The following is a 19,008-nucleotide window of genomic DNA, read 5'->3' as shown; positions in this document are numbered from 1 at the left end:
AAGAAAAATTAGTTTACTAATTCAAAATGAGTATTAAAACTAGAAACCATGGGTTTTTTGTGTTGTTTTTTTTACTTTTTGACAGTTAAATGCCTGGCAGGCAGGCCTCAAATGCAATTTCTGTTCAACTTTATGTTATTAATCATGTTTAGATTGTTTTGTTTCAAGTTTTAAAAATTTCTGTGCAGCACATGCCTCATTAGTACTACCTTCTGTAAAAGCAATATTCTTTTTATATAATAATGATATTATGGATATAACATATATAATGGATATAACAGTGATTCCTTAGTTTAAAGGAAAAAAAAAGGCCACTGCTGACTTCAAAGCAGTAACAGGGGAAAGGCTCAGCAGTGCGCAGGTAAGCGGCCATCGTTAAGACGCCGATCAGGCACAAGGGGCTGTGGAAGCAAATATGGTAGTAAAGTTTTATTTATTTATTTATGATTAAACAGTCTTTAGCAGTCCAGAGGTAGAGCAGTTAAGTGGGCGACAGCGTAAGAGTTCATTAATATGGGGGAATACAAACAGTGCGAGTGGAGCGCTTATAAGTAAGAGGAGCGCAGTTAGGAGAAGAGACAGAAAAAAAGCAAAGTTAACCTCATAGAAAGACAAATAGTAGGCAGCTGAGAGGGAGAACAGTACAGGAGCTTAAGGGGACAGAAGGTATAAAATATCTGTAGCAGATCTTAGTGTTACCATTTAAGTTAAGGAGCAGCCGATAGAAGAAGAAACTTAATTTTAAGAGAAAAAAAAAAAGTTAAGGCAGTTTACTAATCCCAAATCAAATTTTAATAATGAGGCCAGTGCAATGCAAGTCCTGTTGGATGCTGGACGTTTTAGATGATGGTTTGGAAGAGCCAGTTGTCTACGAGGGCTACATCTGCAAGATATGCCAGCTGATAAAGCACCTCGAGCTCAGGGTCGCTGAACTGAAGGAGGAGTTGGCTGACCTGCGTTGTAATAGAGGATTGGCGGACTTGGCCCAGGTGGCCTTTAAAGAGATAGTGTGCACCCCCAAGGTGGCACGGGAACAGATTCCAGACCAGACAGGTAGAAATAGGTGGGTGTCACGGTCACAAGGCGTAAGGTAAAGGGTGCACACTGTCCGGGGGCATCAACCCCAGAAATAGAAGTGTCAAACCGTTATCATGTCCTTGTGGAGCTGGACGGTGTCTCTAAGAAAATCTGAGGTGGTAGGCAGGGATGAGGAGCCCCAACGGGCCACCTCAAAACAATTTCCCAAAAAGAGAGAAGTAGTGATAGTTGGGGACTCAATCATTAGGGGGATTGAAGCACAGGTGTGCTCCAGAGAGTGAGAGTCTCGCACGGTATGTTGCCTTCCAGGAGCACAGGTGGGAGACCTCCCTGGAAGGGTGGATAAGCCCTTGGCCAGAGCGGGAGTGGATCCAGTTATCATTGTCCATGTAGGAAAAATTGACATACATAAGGGTAGTCTGTCAGTTCTGCAATCCAAAATTAAATGGATTTGGTGCCAAGCTAAGGAGCAGAACTTACTAGGTAGTCTTCTCCGAAGTTCTGCCTGTGCCACGCGCCAGTCCAGGTAAGACTGAGGAGATTAGAAGGCTTAACGTGTGGCATAAATCTTGGTGCAGGGTAGAAGGGTATAGGTTTATGGGGCATTGGGACTCCTTTTGGAACAGATGGGACCTGTTCTGCCGTGATGGGTTACATCTGAACTGGAGGGGCACCAATGTATTGGGGAGGCGTATGTGTAAGCTAGTCGAGGATTGTTTAAACTAGGGAATGGGGGGGCAGGGAGTTTAGGACAGACCAGGTTTAGATCTATACATGGAAGAACAAACAATGGTGTTGAAATAAAAATGCATAGTAATGTAAATTCTAAGCAAACATTTAAATGTAGAAGGAGTAACACATTAAAAATAGCTTGCCTTAATGCTAGAAGTATCAAAAATAAGGTAAGTGAGTTGGAGTTGTATGTAGCAGAGCATAATTATGATATTATAGCAATAACGGAAACCTGGCTAAATAACAAAGATGGGGATGAGTGTAACATAGAGGGATACACATTTTTTAGGAAGGATAGACAGAACAGAAAAGGAGGTGGGGTTGCTGTTTATGCCAAACAGGATTTAAATGCAAGTCCTCTTTAGTAGGATGATGAGACCCATCTTAGTGAGGACATGTGGCTTCGCCTGGAAAATATTAGGAAAAGAGGTCTTATTTTAGGAGTGTGTTATAGACCAACCAATTCAGACAGTAATTTCAACACACATCCTTTTAGTAACATCAAAAAGGCAAGTTTATAGGAAGATATTATAGTTATGGGGAACTTTAATTAACCAAATATTAACTGGGATAACCTTGTAGATGGAGGAGCACAAGAGCAGGAGTTTTTAGAAGTAATCAGTTACTGTTTTCTAACACAGTATGTTAAAGCAGCAACAAGGGGTGAAGCCTGTCTGGATTTAGTATTTTGTAATAATCAGGATAGAATTGAGGGTGTAGTGGTGATTGAACCAATAGGGTCAAGTGACCATAATGTAATACAATTCTCAGTATTTGTAAGAGTACAGATACAAAGACTAAAATTGTTAAGTTGAACTTTGGTCATTAGATACGGGGGTCTTCCCAGACTGTCTTAAGACTGCGGTATTTAAACCCCTACTTAAGAAAAATAATCTCGACCCCTCTGCTCTTGAAAATTATAGACCCATCTCTAACCTGCCTTTCTTAAGTAAAATTCTAGAGAAGGCAGTTATTATGCAGTTAAATGAGCACCTCAATAAACATGCTATTCTTGATAAATTTCAGTCAGGTTTTAGAACAAATCACAGCACAGAAACTGCACTTGTTAAAGTAGTAAATGACTTGCGGGTAAATGCAGACAGAGGCCATTTATCTGTTCTCATCCTCTTAGATTTGAGTGCCGCATTTGACACTATTGATCATAATATTCTTAAGAATCGCCTTAGTCAATGGGTGGGCCTCTCTGGCAGTGTCTTAAACTGGTTTGAATCCTACCTGGCAGGGAGAAAATTCTTTGTTAGTTGTGGTAATTATAACTCAAAGACACATGATATTCTATATGGTGTTCCACAAGGCTCTATCCTGGGTCCGCTGCTCTTCTCCATCTACATGCTTCCATTAGGTCAGATTATCTCGGGACATAACGTGAGCTACCACAGCTATGCTGATGACACACAGCTGTATTTATCAATAGCACCTGATGACCCCAAATCTCTTGATTCGCTAACACAATGTCTAACCTGTATCTCAGAATGGATGAATAGTAACTTTCTCAAATTAAATAAAGAAAAAACCGAAATCTTAGTGATTGGCAATAATGGATACAATGAGGCTATTAGAAATAAACTGGATGCATTAGGATTAAAAGTCAAATCGGAGGTAAAAAGCTTAGGGGTAACCGTTGATTGTAATCTGAATTTTAAATCGCATATTAATAAAATCACTAGGACAGCATTTTTTCACCTAAGGAACATAGCAAAAGTTAGACCTCTTATATCATCGAAAGATGCAGAGAAATTAGTTCATGCGTTTGTCTTTAGTCGGCTAGATTACTGTAATGCACTCCTCTCAGGACTCCCCAAAAAAGACATCAATCGTTTGCAGTTAGTGCAGAATGCAGCTGCTAGAATCCTTACCAGGAAAAGAAAATCCGAACACATTTCTCCAGTTTTGATGTCACTACACTGGTTACCTGTGTCATTCAGAATTGACTTTAAAATTCTGCTTATGGTTTATAAAGCTTTAAATAATCTCGCCCCGTCTTATATATCGGAATGTCTGACACCTTATATTCCAAATCGCAACCTCAGATCCTCAACTGAGTGTCTCCTTAGAATTCCAAGAGCAAAACTTAAAAGAAGTGGTGAGGCGGCCTTCTGCTGTTATGCACCTAAAATCTGGAATAGCCTGCCAGTAGGAATTCGCCAGGCTAATACAGTGGAGCACTTTAAAAAACTACTGAAAACACATTACTTTAACATGGCCTTCTCATAACTTCACTGTAATTTAACCCTGACACTCTGTATATCCAATTCATTATAATAACTATTCATTCAAAATTTGTACTAACCCCTACTCTCTCTTCTGTTTCCTTTTCCGGTGTCCTATTGGTGGTGGCTTGTGCCACCACCATCTACCCAAAGCACCATGATGTTCCAACAATGATGGATGGATTAAAAGCCAGAAGTCTGTATAACCATCAGCATCAAGTGACTCCGTGAGAACCCTAACTACAAAGAGGACTATTTCATTTATGTTAGGTAGAATGCCCAAAGGGGACTGGGCGGTCTCGTGGCCTGGAACCCCTACAGATTTTATTTTTTTCTCCAGCTTTCTGGAGTTTTTTTTTGTTTTTTCTGTCCACCCTGGCCATCGGACCTTACTCCTTATTATGTTAACTAAGGTTGTCTTATTTTAATTTCTTTTTTGTCTTTTATTCTTCTTTTCTTCATTATGTAAAGCACTTTGAGCTACTTTTTGTATGAAAATGTGCTATATAAATAAATGTTGTTGTTGTTGTTGTTGGTAGGGATAATTTTGAGCAGATGTGACAATGTCTAAGTAGGATACACTGGGATAAGCTTTTTAAGTGTGGAGACAGTCGAGGAGCAGTGGAACAGGTTTAAAAATGTTTTACATGTAATGTAGGACAGATGCATACCTAAATTTGGAATTAATAGGAAACTAAAAAAAACTCCACGGTGGATTAATAAAGATTTAAAAAAGAAGTTGCAAAGAAAAAAACTGCTTTATAAGGCATATTAGACTAATGCAAAGTGAATCGTAGAGCGTATGAGAACATGAGGGCAACCATTAAGAAGGATATCAGGGAGGCTAAAAGACAGTTGGAGAGGAATATAGCAGATAAGGCGAAAGACGACCCTAAGAGATTCTTTCAGTGTTTTAGCAGTAAAAGAACAGTCAAGTAGGAGGTCAAGTGCATCAGAAATAGTAAAGGGGAATTAAAAGATACAGACAATAAAATAGCGGATGCCCTAAACTAACATTTTCTGAAGTGTTTACAAGTGAGCAAGTGGATAACCTCCCAGAGGTAACAGGGACTACTAAGGAGGTACTGAGGGATTTGGAAATTGTAGAGGGAGAAGTGCTGCTCAGATTAAATAAGCTAAAATCAAACAAATCACCAGGACCAGATAATATTTACCCTTGAGTTCTTAAGGAGGATAGTGAGTACATATATAAATGCTTGACACATATTTTTAGGAAGTCACTGCGCACTGGAGAGATTCCAAAGGACTGGAAAATGGCAAATATCATCCCATTATATAAAAAGGGTGACAGGGCAGATCCAAGCAACTATAGGCCAGTAAGCTTAACATGCATCACAGGAAACTTAATGGAAGGAATTATTGAGGATAAGATTGAGCAACACCTGGCAAGGACAGGAGTTATTCTGAACAGTCAGCATGGGTTCAGAAGAGGGAGGTCGTGTTTTACTAACATGCTGGAATTCTATGAGGAGGCAACAAAAGGATACGATCAAAGTGGAGCATATGATATTATTTATCTGGACTTTCAGAAAGCATTTGATAAGATGCCACATGAGAGGTTGGGCATCAAATTAAAAGAAGTGGGAGTTCAGGGTGATGTTTTTAGATGTGTGCAGAATTGGCTCAGACACAGGAAGCAGAGGGTGATGGTGCGAAAAACCTCATCAGAACTGGCCGATGTTAAGAGTGGTGTTCCACAGGGGTCAGTGCTAGGGCCGCTGCTGAATGCTGAAGGCTGAATGGCCTGTTCTGGTCTAGAGTTTTCTAATGTTCTAATTTTGACTTAGGATTTGTTGTTAGGATAGACCAAATTATTTTTAGTTAAGATTAGCGTGTCTTCACACACAACAATGCAGCTAGTGACATCAGAAAGGCTCTGTAAATCTGTGCTTTGATCCTTAAACAGATCCTAGTCTGTACATTGAAAGCATCCTTGTAGTCACCAACCAGAATGTCCACTCTAGAGCCTAATTGTGTAGCTTTTCTCTTTTCAGGGATCTCTTCTAAATTGGGAGAAGATAAACACAACATGATCAAAAGAGCCTTGTGAAAGTTTTTGGCTATTGATCTGTATGCTCCCGTTAACTGCACTGTAGCAACAATCAAGAGTTTTTCTTATTCCTTGAGGGACAGAATACATGCTGTAAGAAGTTAGTCAAAGATGTCTTCAGTTTGCAGTCATTAAAGTCTCCAAGAATAAAATGTGGGCTGTTCTTGCTATATCTTACATTCTTCCATTTTTGGGGGGGCATGTAAAGCAGCGCTAATAGCTGTACAGTGCCCACTGTTGTCTGTGTCTGTAATTCAAGTCCCAACCTGGCACAGCTCAACAATATCTACATTATTACTATTGCATCTTATCATTAATATGGAGAAGAGTTGACTAATCCAGAGGAAATACTCAGAAGAGGAGTGTTGGAATTATTCATCATAAGTCAAGGGAGACTTATGAGTGGGGGATGGAGAGAACTCAGGCCAGAAGATGGAAAAATTCCCCCAAAAGTGACCTTATATTAGTATAAAGGAATTCCTAGGATTTGCTACACATGGCAACCACTAGAGGATGGCAGTTCTATGATCTATATTTTGTCCAGCACTGCTTGTGCCCTAACAAGTAATACCAATGAGTGGGTGAGAACCCCATGAATTCTCAACTTTTAGGTGCCAGCAGAGGTTACTAGAAAAAAACTGCTACTGCCATGCAGCCCACAGAGACTTCTGTAAAATTAATTGATCATGCTGTAACCATCTGGATCAATCAATTCAAAGCAAAATAAACTATATATATATATATATATATATATATATATATATATATATATATATATATATATATATATATACATACATACCTAAACACATGCTGCCATGACCACACTTTAATGACATGACAAGCAAATAAATATACATGTAGTTTCACCTCCTGCCATTGTGTGGCATCATAGCAACCAAGCTTCCAAATGACAACACTTGAAGATGCCAAAAAAGAATAAAAAAAAACCCCATAATAATAATAATATAAGGGTTAGGAAAATGAATGGATGTATGGAGGGTAAAAAAGATATGATTTCCTTTTAATTTAATTTTCTGCAATCTTTTTTACAGCCTTGTCACCACTTCTGCAGCAGCAGCCATATGGACATGGAGATATTCTCATAAACATGGATTTCTGCAACACTGTTCTCTACTACCAATAGGGATTCCCACTAAACAACACTTCACAAGCTTCATTTGTATATATATCATAGAAATATGTTATCAATCATTTACAGTAGAAAATAATTTTTTTATATTATTTTCATAGCTTTAATTTTTTTACAGCTTTATACCAATTGTTTATCTTTTCACTTATAATTGAATGACCTGGGCATAGGAATTAAACATGCACTTTACACTAACTGAACAAGGAAAGATCAATTTCCTTTTTAAAATTTGTATTCCAATAATATTTATTAATAATCAATATATATCCTTTTGGTGTCTTTAAATAAAAAAGAGAACAACTGAATGGCAAGTACCAAAAGACAAAACTGTGAAGCATCTATTTCCACCACAGCAAATAGCAGGAAGAAGGGGATATATTTTGACAATTTCTTGACTTCTAGCCATACAACACGCATCTTCCATTTTCTCTGGTTACAGAAATTAAACAGTGAGTTTAATATTCTTCTGTTTATTTTTACAATGTTAAAAAATTATACTAAAATCACCAGTGACCTACTTCCTAATATTGCATGGATTATCTGTAAAATCAGGCAAGGAAAATGTGAATGCTTTGCCAGCTTTAAATATAGATTCATCATTGTTACCCAGTCTATAATGCCAACCCTCATAGTAGTTTAAGATAAAATTCAACTCTTGTGCTCAGTTTCAGAGTGCCTAATGGCTTGCCAGACTGAAAACAATAGCAGGAGGAAACACAAAACCATAGTGTCTGCAAAGTTCTGCCACATGTCTGCATTTTAATGAACAGGCTAAACAACAGGCAGACAGATGGGCTGCCAACAACACAGATGGACCCTTGGTTTGAAAACTATGAAACTGCAGCAAGTGCCAAATATTACAGTGCTTGTGGACTGTTGCTGAATAGCAGCACATGGAGGGGGATGGGGGGCGCTCATTTAGTAAAGAGGCTGGCAACCATAAAATCTGCCACTCTAGACAGCTAACAATTCAGATCATGTTACTGCCAACATCTTTCAGAGTATTATTTTCATGTGATGCTTCTCTCTGTCATAGAGGTAGCCATCACCATGAAGTGTGCAAGGTCATAACCTTCTTTCACAGGGAAAAGCTCAACATATGCCGGACTCCTTTTCAAATTCCATTTTTTTCTACTTCCTTTTAATTTTTGGGTTAATATAATGCCTGTGTCTATGTAGCCATGCCAATAAAACTCCCCAGTTAAGTTCTTTCCATATCATATACTATGTTTGAAGCATGACTTATCCAATTGATCACTTTGTACAGTGGGCATCTAACTGTGTTTAAAGGTAACAAAGTTAAATGAATCCCTCCTGTATTAAAAAAAAAGAAAAAAGAAAACTCTTATTGAGTTTTTACCACAATGTCTTTCTTTCAATGGTGCCTGGAGAATATTGTAAAAATATCTTTAAAGTAAAGTATATTCAGGAGAGTACACAGATGTCAGTCTTATGCACTGTGTCTGGTATACCCCATAATGCTATATCCTAAGATGCAACCTTAATTAAATTATATATGGATCATATTCTACAGATATGTGAATAACAAAATGTATTATGTTCAAGGATGTGCACCTTGGTGACAATACAATATATTAAGGTATGATTAGATAGATAGATAGATAGATAGATAGATAGATAGATAGATAGATAGATAGATAGATAGATAGATAGATAGATAGATAGATAGATAGATAGATAGATAGATAGATAGATAGATAGATAGATAGTTTCTTAAGGGTCCAGGAGTAATCTGTTCCTTAGGAAAGTGATATGAAAAGCCATACTGTGCTTTGTGCATGTCACACATAAACAATTTCCAGTAAATGTAATATGGAGAGAGAAGTTTCACACATAATGATGACATGTACCACCAGCTGACAGAAAGAAAAGTCATGTAATTTTTTTAACCTGCTCAATCCAGACCAGGGTTGCTGAAGCCTATTTCAGCTATCATAGAATGCAATTCAGAAACAAACCCTGGAAAGGGTGCCAGTCTATCACAGAAAAAACACACACTAGGGCGTGTCTTTGGACAGTGAGAGGAAACCAGAGCACCTGGAGAAAACCCAGGCAAGACATGGAAATAACATGCAAGCTCCACACAGGGAGGACCCGGAATATGAACAATGCCATCCTTACTGCACCACTAGAAAAGTGACAACAGCTTATCATCATCCAGTATCAAGGTCTGTCACAACTTGCACTTAGTTGCATGTCGCTATATGTTACACCATGGCTCATGGAGATATGTTGTCTCATCTCACTATGTATGTGTACAGAGTTGCTGAAGACAATAAAGTAACCCTGACCTTGAGATTTATACAAAATGTTTCAACTGAAATACAACAAATTAATTGTAATACAATAAAATGTATCTCTCGGCTCATAGCATTCAAAACCAAAACGCAAAGATGCACAGAGAAAGGGAGAAAGATACACTATCACAAGAAGCCATAAAATATGAGCCCATATCCTCAACTCAGAGAAGACAAAATATTTAAACTCTTACATTTTAAAAAGTTAAAAAATTTATTTTTTGCATGCTCGTGATATACTGTATCTATACTTAAGCATGAATAAAGAATGCAAATTAGTCACAATTTTCAGGGATGTTTACAGAGCTGAGTTGAAACCTTTATACTGTTTTATTTAAATATTCCACGATAAATCAGCATAGAATAAAAATCTGAAAAAATTAAGTTTGATATTAACATTTAGCTAAGTCAAACATTGACAAAATATCACAAATGTTTTCTTATTTCTTGCTCTTGTATTATTTAGCACAGGTAAGAGATTTGTACACATTTTAAGGAATTTAATAGCTGCAAAAATAAAAAAGTAAACATTTAAACAAAAAGTTATAAAAAAAATTGAACAAAAGTTAAAATGATATATTATAGTATTACTCATTATAGTATTAAAATATTGAAAAAATGTGTTTATGTTTAGTATTAATAACATATACATCTTGACAGGGTTTTGAAATAAGTAGGATCAGAAAATGAAGGAATTAAGAAGATTGTCACAGGTGGCCGGGACACCCCAAAGGAGGGCTTATGCTTCCCCCAGACCACGTGGGGTCGACTGCCCTGGTGGTTATGGGGACCATGTGTACAGAGCTTTGAAGCTCAAGCCTGTAGGGGCCCGTGGTCACTGCCAGGGGACGCCCCAAAGCCTTTGGATCTTGGACCTCAGCACTTCCGCCACACCCGAAAGTGCTGGGGGGAAGAGGATCGGGGACACCCGGAGTGTTTCCGGGTGCGCAGCCGGCACTTCCGCCACACTGGGGAGTGCCGGTGGAAGATTGTCGGGAGGCACCTGGAACACATCTGGATGATTATAAAAGAGGCCGCCTCCCTCCATTCAAGGGCTGGAGTTGGGAGAGAAGGAAGGACAAGGTCTTGGAGGAGGCAAGGAGGCGGCCTGAACAAAAGTGAGGCATTGTTTGTTTCCCAGGACTTTGGGGACTTTGGGGCTGTGTTGCCCAATTGTAAATAATAGGAATGTATAATAAACGTGTTGTGGGTGATTTGAACGTGTCCGCCTGTGTCTGTCTGGGTCATCTTCCACAAGATACATTTATTTTAATTGTAAAGACAGATATGAGAATTCTAGCTGGATGGATGGATGGATGGATGGATGGATGGATGGATGGATGGATAGATAGATAGATAGATAGATAGATAGATAGATAGATAGATAGATAGATAGATAGATAGATAGATAGATAGATAGATAGATAGATAGATAGATAGATAGATAGTTTGGTTATATTGTGAAAGCTTGTGATTATAAATCAAGGGATGTTATTCTCAAGCTATATAATGCAGAAATGAGATAGCATCTGGAGTATCAAGTGCAGTTCTGGTTGCCACCCTACAAGAAAGACATAGAAGCATGCTGAGGAGAGCAACCAAGTGCATACCAGGACTTAAGAACATGTCAAACTATGACAAACTCAAAGAATTAAACCTGTTTAGTCTCAAGCGGATGACACTGTGTGGGGACCTAATCCAGGTCTTCAAAATTCTCAAAGGCAGTTATAAAGTACATACAGCAAAATTCCCTTAAGGGTTTGAGAACATCAGTGGAAATTAAATGGAAGTGTATTTAAGATGTATGCCAGAAAGCACTTTTTTAAGCAAAAAGTTGTGTGAATCTGAAACAAACTACTAAAACATGTAGTCAGGACCGTTCTTAGGCATAGGCAAACTAGGCAACCGCCTAGGGCCCCCACTTCCAAGGGGGACCTGCCGGGCGCTTTTTTTTAACCAAATAGCCTACAACTTACAGGTCCATATATTTCAGAAGTACAAATTTTCTCTGGTGGCGGAATTATCATGTTTACGCACAAGCAAAGAGGAAACAGTGACGACGACAGGCAGAATCGAGGTGACGGAGTGGTGGGTGGGACCCCAGTGGGAGGACACTGATCATCCACCTCGCCTGCCTCCAAGCGTCTGTGCAACAAATCGATCACTCTATAAATAGCGAAGCTGGGAAGATAAAAACCACTCCACAAAGCGACTCGACAGTGGGTGGTTTGCTCCATCCCTCCGTCTGCTCTGCTATAATTATACTGTACATGTAGGCTATCTTTTCCGTCGAATAGTCGCATTATCATTAGTCTGTGTATACATGTTCACGAGTTCTATCTGGCACTGATATAATCAAGAACACTGGCCTATGGTCTACTGTACCATCAGTATTTTTGTATGTACAAGTGAGTAATCATTAGCTAATAACGCAACTTGATTTTGTCCTCCCTGTTTGAAAATGAAGCAAGCTCATCAGTCTGGTGTTGCTAAACGTAAGAAAAAAGCCACTGAACAGGCTTTTATTGCTTAACAAAGAGGAGCACTGTTGAATTTTGTTGCTCGCAAAGATGAAGGTTCTAGCCCTAACACTAGTGGCAGGGACATAAATCTCTCATCTGAGGTCCATTTTGCAACTTCATAATTTATCCTCAGCTCCGGCCGGGGTTTCTACCTACGCCCCATGCCTAGGGCCCCCAAAAACCTAAGAACGGCCCTGATGTAGTTGAAGTAGAAACCTTAACAACCTGGAAGAAGAATCTGGATGAGATATTGGGACAGCTTAGCTATTAAGCTAAACAAAAAAGATTGATAGACTGAAAGGTCTCCTCTCCATCCATCCATCAATTTTCCAACCCGCTGAATCCGAACACAGGGTCACGGGGGTCTGCTGGAGCCAATCCCAGCCAACACAGGGCACAAGGCAGGAACCAATCCCGGGCAGGGTGCCAACCCACCGCAGAGGTCTCCTTTCATTTATCAAATTTCTTATGTTCTTATACAAATTAATCAGATGACAGAAGCTAATACATTGGGGTTTGAACTGCACTACAACTCAGCATAAAGACAACCTTCATTATACAGTATATATAGTCCCTCTCTAAGGGTTACAACTATCCCAAGGTGCTCTACAAGCAAAACTTCATAATACAATTATTTACATGTATTTCTCAAATGGCCATGCAGGCAGGTTAAGTGACTTGCTCAAAGCTATATATTGAGTAAACGACAAGAACTGAACCTATAATCTTGGGAGTTTAAAATCCTGTGTCTTTAGGACAATTTGTGATGGTGAGCCAAGTTTATTAAAATCAAGATGGGTTCACGTCTAATCAATGTTTTTTGCAACTCACCCAGCTATCTATATTCAAGGTGTTCAGTTCTTTTCTGTAAAAGTAAAAAAAGCCTCTCCACTACAACAACATAATCACCCTAGAGATCCTGAATACAGCTATACTCCAGTTACTAATGATTTGGTACAGAGAGTGCTGTATATTTTTAGCATGGATCTTGGCATATTTGTCAGCAGAGCTTAAGGGAAAAAGCATCTTGATCACAGTGTTTGTAAAAGTAGAACTGGGAAGTAATACAAACTCCATTTACCAGATGATATAAGAAGAGCAGGGTTTTTATCAGAATAACAAGAAATGAAGAGCAGAAAAATAAGAAGAAGCTTTGCCAGGATATAAGAGACACAGCATACATGCAATACTTGTTATTTCAGTCTGATATTATAACTTGCTGGCATTATAATGCACCCTGTGACAGTGCATGCCATTGACTGCTTTTTACAACATGTCATTTAACTGACTGGCTGATTAAGAGAATTTGTAAACAGATGTTAACAAAGGGGTGGCATGGTGGTGCAGTGGGTAGCGCTGCTGCCTCGCAGTTGGGAGACCTTGGGACCTGGGTTCACTTCCCAGGTCCTCCCTGCGTGGAGTTTACATGTTCTCCCCGTGTCTGCGTGAGTTTCCTCCCACAGTCCAAAGACATGCAGGTTAGGTGGATTGGCGATTCTAAATTGGCCCTAGTTTGTGTGTGTCCTGCGGTGGATTGGCACTCTGCCCGGGATTGGTTCCTGCCCTGTGTTGGTTGGGATTGGCTCCAGCAGACCCCCGTGAGCCTGCGTTCGGATTCAGCGGGTTGGATAATGGATGGATGGATGGATGGATGTTAGCAAAGGAACTGGTTGTTATGAGCCTGAAATGAATTTGGTAAATTATAGAAAAAGAAAATAGTTTTTCACTTTATTTAAGTTAATATAACTTGAAATAATCATGTTTGTTGATATTGCATTGCATTGACTTAATTCTCCTAGATGTCACATTAACACATTTGAATTCTTACTCAAAATTAACACTTTTTATACTCATTAATGCTATGCTCATTTTCACTATCCATCCATCCATCCATTTTCCAACCCGCTGAATCCGAACACAGGGTCACGGGGGTCTGCTGGAGCCAAACCCAGCCAACACAGGGCACAAGGCAGGGAACCAATCCTGGGCAGGGTGCCAACCCACCGCAGCATTTTCACTATGCACAGTCAAATTTAGTTGATTTAACTTAAAACAAACAAGTTTTACAGAATCTACCTGACTACCTACAGTATATCTGCATAAAGATCTACCCCTTTAGTTGCATTGTGGTACAAGGGATTCCCACACCTTTAAAAATTTAGAAACAAAGTCAAAGATTTTCACTACATTGATTTTTTTCTGAATGCCTTGGATTTTGTATGCATGTGGAGGCTTATTTATAACACATTTTTATACACTGGCACATTTGTTTCCCATCCTACATCAAAGAAGAATCTTTTTCTTTGCCTCCTGTACAACAAAATTAGCAATGTAAACAAACAAATTATCCAAAACTAGTCATTTAGCCCGTTACAATAACGGGCGCTAGAACAATAGTGCATAAAAACTACAAAAAATGTCAGTAAATTTAACGATAAAATTTCTGTAAATGGTGAACGTAAAATACCTTTTCTGAAAAAATGAGTTACCATACTTTCCCTATACTGAAAATTACCTGTATATCTTAAACAATACATTTCATTATTTTTACAGCCAAGTTCTGTAAAATCGATATTTTTCTACCTTCAAAATATGCTACATACCGTTTACTGCTGCAATTCAATTACAGTACACTGAAAAAATCTTTTGTTAATTTTACAGTGTAAAACTGTTAAATAGAGAAGGTAAGCAACTATAAAATGTAAAACGGTAAAGTGCTGTTTCAGTAACACCGAAGTTAGGCTATTTGCATAAGGAAACGTCCCCTTTTACCATATTGTTCCTAGTGAACCGCATACCGCATGTAGGGAAAAAAACTTAAACAAAGTTAGCAGACGTATTTTTCCCTGCGTGCTGAAGGTTTTTTTGACGGTATGGAAGCTGATTTGTGGTGGGTTGTAGGCTAATCGATAAGCGGGCACACCTGTAGGACACCATACACCACAAAAGCAAACTGTACTTCCCCACCAGAAAGTGTGGGGTTTGACCCTGTTAATAGTTTCTAATGGTTTATTGATTGACATGTTTATTACAGTGCATGGATTTCTGGTTATGGTTAAACATTCCCTTCTGTTGAAATGTGTTGTAAAGAAAAAACAGTTATTTACTACAAAGTTATACCGTAGACCTAAAAAATATTGTCACCTTATTTATTACGGTAAAATTCTGGCAACCCAGCTGCCAGTTTTTTATCGTAAAAATAACATTTTTAAAGACCTAAAAATACTGTCACCTTTTTTTACGGTAAAATTCTGGCAACCCAACTGCCAGTACTTTACCATACATTTAACATTTTTTTACAGTGTACTTTCTGTTCTCATAAGTAACCCAGAACGTCACGCGTTGGTTCTTTAGGAATACTGACACGGCTATAGAATGCAGCGATGAATGGGGTTTCCTATTTACTATACCTGTCTGGTTATCATTCATTAGTTAATTTTCTGAATGTGGATTTGGCATTATCGCATTGCAAGGTGAAATATTATCGCCTCAAAAGACTAACACAAACAAGAAAAATGGTACAATCCCCGGAGTGGACGCCATTCGTTAAACAATCACACACACCAAAACTTGTTCGTCTTTCAGGGAGTGGGAAATGATCAGACACGGCAAAACTTTGAAAAGAAGACAGAAAGTGGGAGAGCATATCGTAATGCGATGCTTCAATTTTCACTTGAGCATGTATATCTAAACGGAACGAACACAGCACAACTACAATGTGCATCCAGGGATAACGTGGAAGGAACGCGCGTTGACAACTAGTGCCACGGGTTCCATTTAGTTACTACTTTATTGGGCACATCATGATGAAAATCCTCAAAGATAAACCAAGCATATTGTTTAATGTTGGTAAATTGCTGCACCAGTAATCGGGTAGTTCCATGAAACTGGACTCCACTCTTAATGGGCAATAGATCAGGAGCGCGTTGCCACCCTTCAACTGATGGGGAGGAGATTTGCGGGATTGTCCCAATACACACGTTGTCTACCGGCTGTGCTTACCTGCCTTCCAGTTTGACAATCCTTTCATTTGAGTTTTGTCCACAATGACGTTTTTCCCTTTACGAACTATATTCCCCATCCCACGGGGTGACTATCATACCGTAGGTCCACTGTTCCACGAAAACAGAAGTGATAACCGCGAGTCGAGGCTGCCCCACCAGGTGTATTGCGCCGCTTCCTCTAGTCCTGGAGTCCGGCCGTTTAAAATGCACTGTACCTTCGTCTGCGCGTTGACTCGTCTCAGTACAAAAGATATTGATTCCGTGCTAGGCATCGAGGACACACATTAAATTCAAACATGGTTTAAAAATAATTAAATATGTGAAGAGCAAAGTTCAAAACTTCTAAAAAAAAGACTAAGGACAGTGAGGATCTGAAAGTAGGGTTCAAAAAATCCTTGGTGATAAAGATGCGCAGAGACCTGGCGACACCTGCAGTTTAACATTTGCCATTATTGTTTCATAACAGAGGTGTTTGGTATTTTTAACCAGTTTTCATAATGCGTCCTTCGTGCTACTTTTCTGTACAAAAGCAAATAAGCACAAACAGACAATAGGCACGTTTATATAAATATAAATATATTCTCCCACAAGTACACTTGAAAGAGACGACTGTTGCGAATTCAGGGTCGTTGATCCGGTAGACGCTGCCCTGCGCCCACCTGGCAAAAGGAGCGCACGTGATCTGCCGAGGTTCGCAGTAGCTGCGCAGATATTGACTGATATTATAAGATCTGTCCTCCTGTCGCTGCCAGGATAAATCCTTTGCAAATCTGCCATGTTTCTGGTCAAAGTACTCAAACAACCCGTAATTACGAAAGTTAAAACTTAATTAGAAACGTGAGCGGGGTGCGGTGTTCGACGCTGTTGCCTCCCAGCTCCACACAAGCGCTACGAATGCCAGTTCCTCCACTTTCAGTCTCATGACAGCCATTGGCTTTTCTCACACACTTGAACTGAATTAGATAACTTTGAAAATAGGTGAATTAATAGACTAATAAAACGGATGTTATTTCGTGGCAACCAACGCAGAAATGATATTGTGTTTATCCTATCTTGCAATGTGGTTTTTGGTGAAGAATAGGCACGAGTGACAGTCTTTACCGCAGCATGACTGGTCTTTGTGATGTCGTGAGTCTCAACGCTCAGCTAGAACCGAGTAACGGACTGTAAGGAGCAGGGCTGCTAGCAACTAGCGCGCTGTACTAAGCGTGGTTTCGCTAAAGCCTGGTCATTATCAGCATGGTGAGAAGTAATGAATAATATTTACCGCTAAATATTCACTAGGGATTCTCTCTTCTGTACCGTCGGTTGCCTTGCACTCGAGTTAGGTAAGTCAGCGTTTTAAAAGCAGCGCCAGAGCTAAGCGCAAGCGCGGAGAGACAATAGACAGAATTCTGCTACTAGTCAGTTACCTGCAAGAGGCAGGTGACCATCTTAAGTAAGTCTTGGTACAGTGGATGCGAAAAAGGACTCTGGCGCAGAAGGTTCAGTCCTTGCCTCTGACCCACTGTGTGGTCCTCAGCAAGTTATTAAAATGACAGTGTTCCAACTTAAAAGAGACTCAAACAGCTTTAGTATGTTTCTGTATACATACAAAGATAATTAGGTTAGTTTCCACTACAGAAAGGATGAGGTGTAGCATAACATTCTTAAGCCTGCCTAATCCATTTCTTGGTCAGGGGAGTACTATAGAAAGTGTTTGCCAAAGGACTAGGCATAGCTTGTGACAGTTACTTAATTCACAAAAAGTGCTCTTACCATCTCATCTACCTTCAAAAGAGCTAAGTCCAGTTCAGGACAATATTGGGAACAAGGCATCAACTCAGTATGTGATTCCTTCACATCACGGGACTCAATGACATACTAATCAATGCAACAGGTCTGTCTGTCTTTGAGATAAATACGGATTACCTAGAGAAAAACCCACCCATTTATAAAGGGAACATGATAGCTCCACAGAGACAGTGCCTGGCCAAGAGAACTGTAAACTGAGAAATATTGAAGCACTTAATAGGATTCACTGACATATGCTGGCAGCAGATAACAACAAAATATTTATTTATATATCATATTTTCATACAGAAGTGTAAAAGCATTTTTCAAGTAGTAAAAGAAAAAATAAAGCTATAAAAGAGGTGCAGTGTAAGAATCCATATGTAAGTCTCTATTAAAACATTTTGGTTATAAATTAAAAGTCAATGTTCAATTTAAAATGTTTTTGCTATAGTCTGATACTACCATAGAGAAGAGAGGAACAAAAATTCCAGCTAGTGAAGGTCCTTAAAAAATAAATCTCTACATTCTCTGGGTCAAAAGACCACCAGTGCCAATCTGGGTACTCTAAAGCACTTAAGCATGATAAAGTAATTCAGTATTATATAGTTGTGATGAAGATTGAATGCAGCAAGTATCTTTATTGCGTAGGTATCCTTCAATTTTTCAAGCATTAAATAAGGCTGCAGAGTACTTTGGCAAAGTGGCGGTGACACAGAATGACCTCACAGGATAACATAAAGAGAAAACAACTCTAAATTGATTGATTGATTGTATAATTTCTGCCGTGAATCTGTATCTTTTTTATGTTTTTCCTGCTACATGCATTGAAATTTCTGCTTGAGATTAATAAAATTAATCTAATCTAATCTAATAGTCATTTTCTATTAAAAGTCATATCCATTAGCTTAAAATATGCAATTATGCTATATTAGTTTAATCTTGGGCGGCACGGTGGCGCAGTGGTAGCGCTGCTGCCTCGCAGTAAGGAGACCCGGGTTCGCTTCCTGGGTCCTCCCTGCGTGGAGTTTGCATGTTCTCCCCGTGTCTGCGTGGGTTTCCTCCCACAGTCCAAAGACATGCAGGTTAGGTCGATTGGCAATTCTAAATTGGGCTTAGTGTGTGGGTGTTTGTGTGTGTGTCCTGCGGTGGGTTGGCGCCCTGCC

At 39.2% G+C, this 19,008-nt stretch overlaps 1 protein-coding gene across 2 annotated transcripts in view; it reads right to left on the bottom strand.

Moving 5' to 3' along the window:
- LOC114663691 (thioredoxin reductase 1, cytoplasmic-like) overlaps positions 1–17,467 on the bottom strand; it is a 119,210-nt gene extending 101,743 nt beyond the window's left edge. Inside the window, exon 1 of one of the 2 annotated variants that reach the window (XM_051929035.1) lies at positions 17,337–17,467. Coding sequence is in view for 1 of the 2 variants with exons in the window: in XM_028817605.2 (XP_028673438.1) it covers positions 16,068–16,146 (79 nt within the window). In the remaining variant the exon portion in view is untranslated. Of the gene's footprint in view, positions 1–16,067; positions 16,704–17,336 lie in introns of those variants that run through there. The other variant, XM_028817605.2, reaches the window with a different exon arrangement.
- Positions 17,468–19,008: the final 1,541 nt, after the last annotated feature.

Source organism: Erpetoichthys calabaricus, chromosome 1, assembly GCF_900747795.2.
Source record: "Erpetoichthys calabaricus chromosome 1, fErpCal1.3, whole genome shotgun sequence".
NCBI classification, from domain to species: domain Eukaryota; kingdom Metazoa; phylum Chordata; class Cladistia; order Polypteriformes; family Polypteridae; genus Erpetoichthys; species Erpetoichthys calabaricus.
The sequence above is the reverse complement of the archived record's forward strand: the minus strand, read 5'-3'. Positions and strand labels throughout refer to the sequence as shown.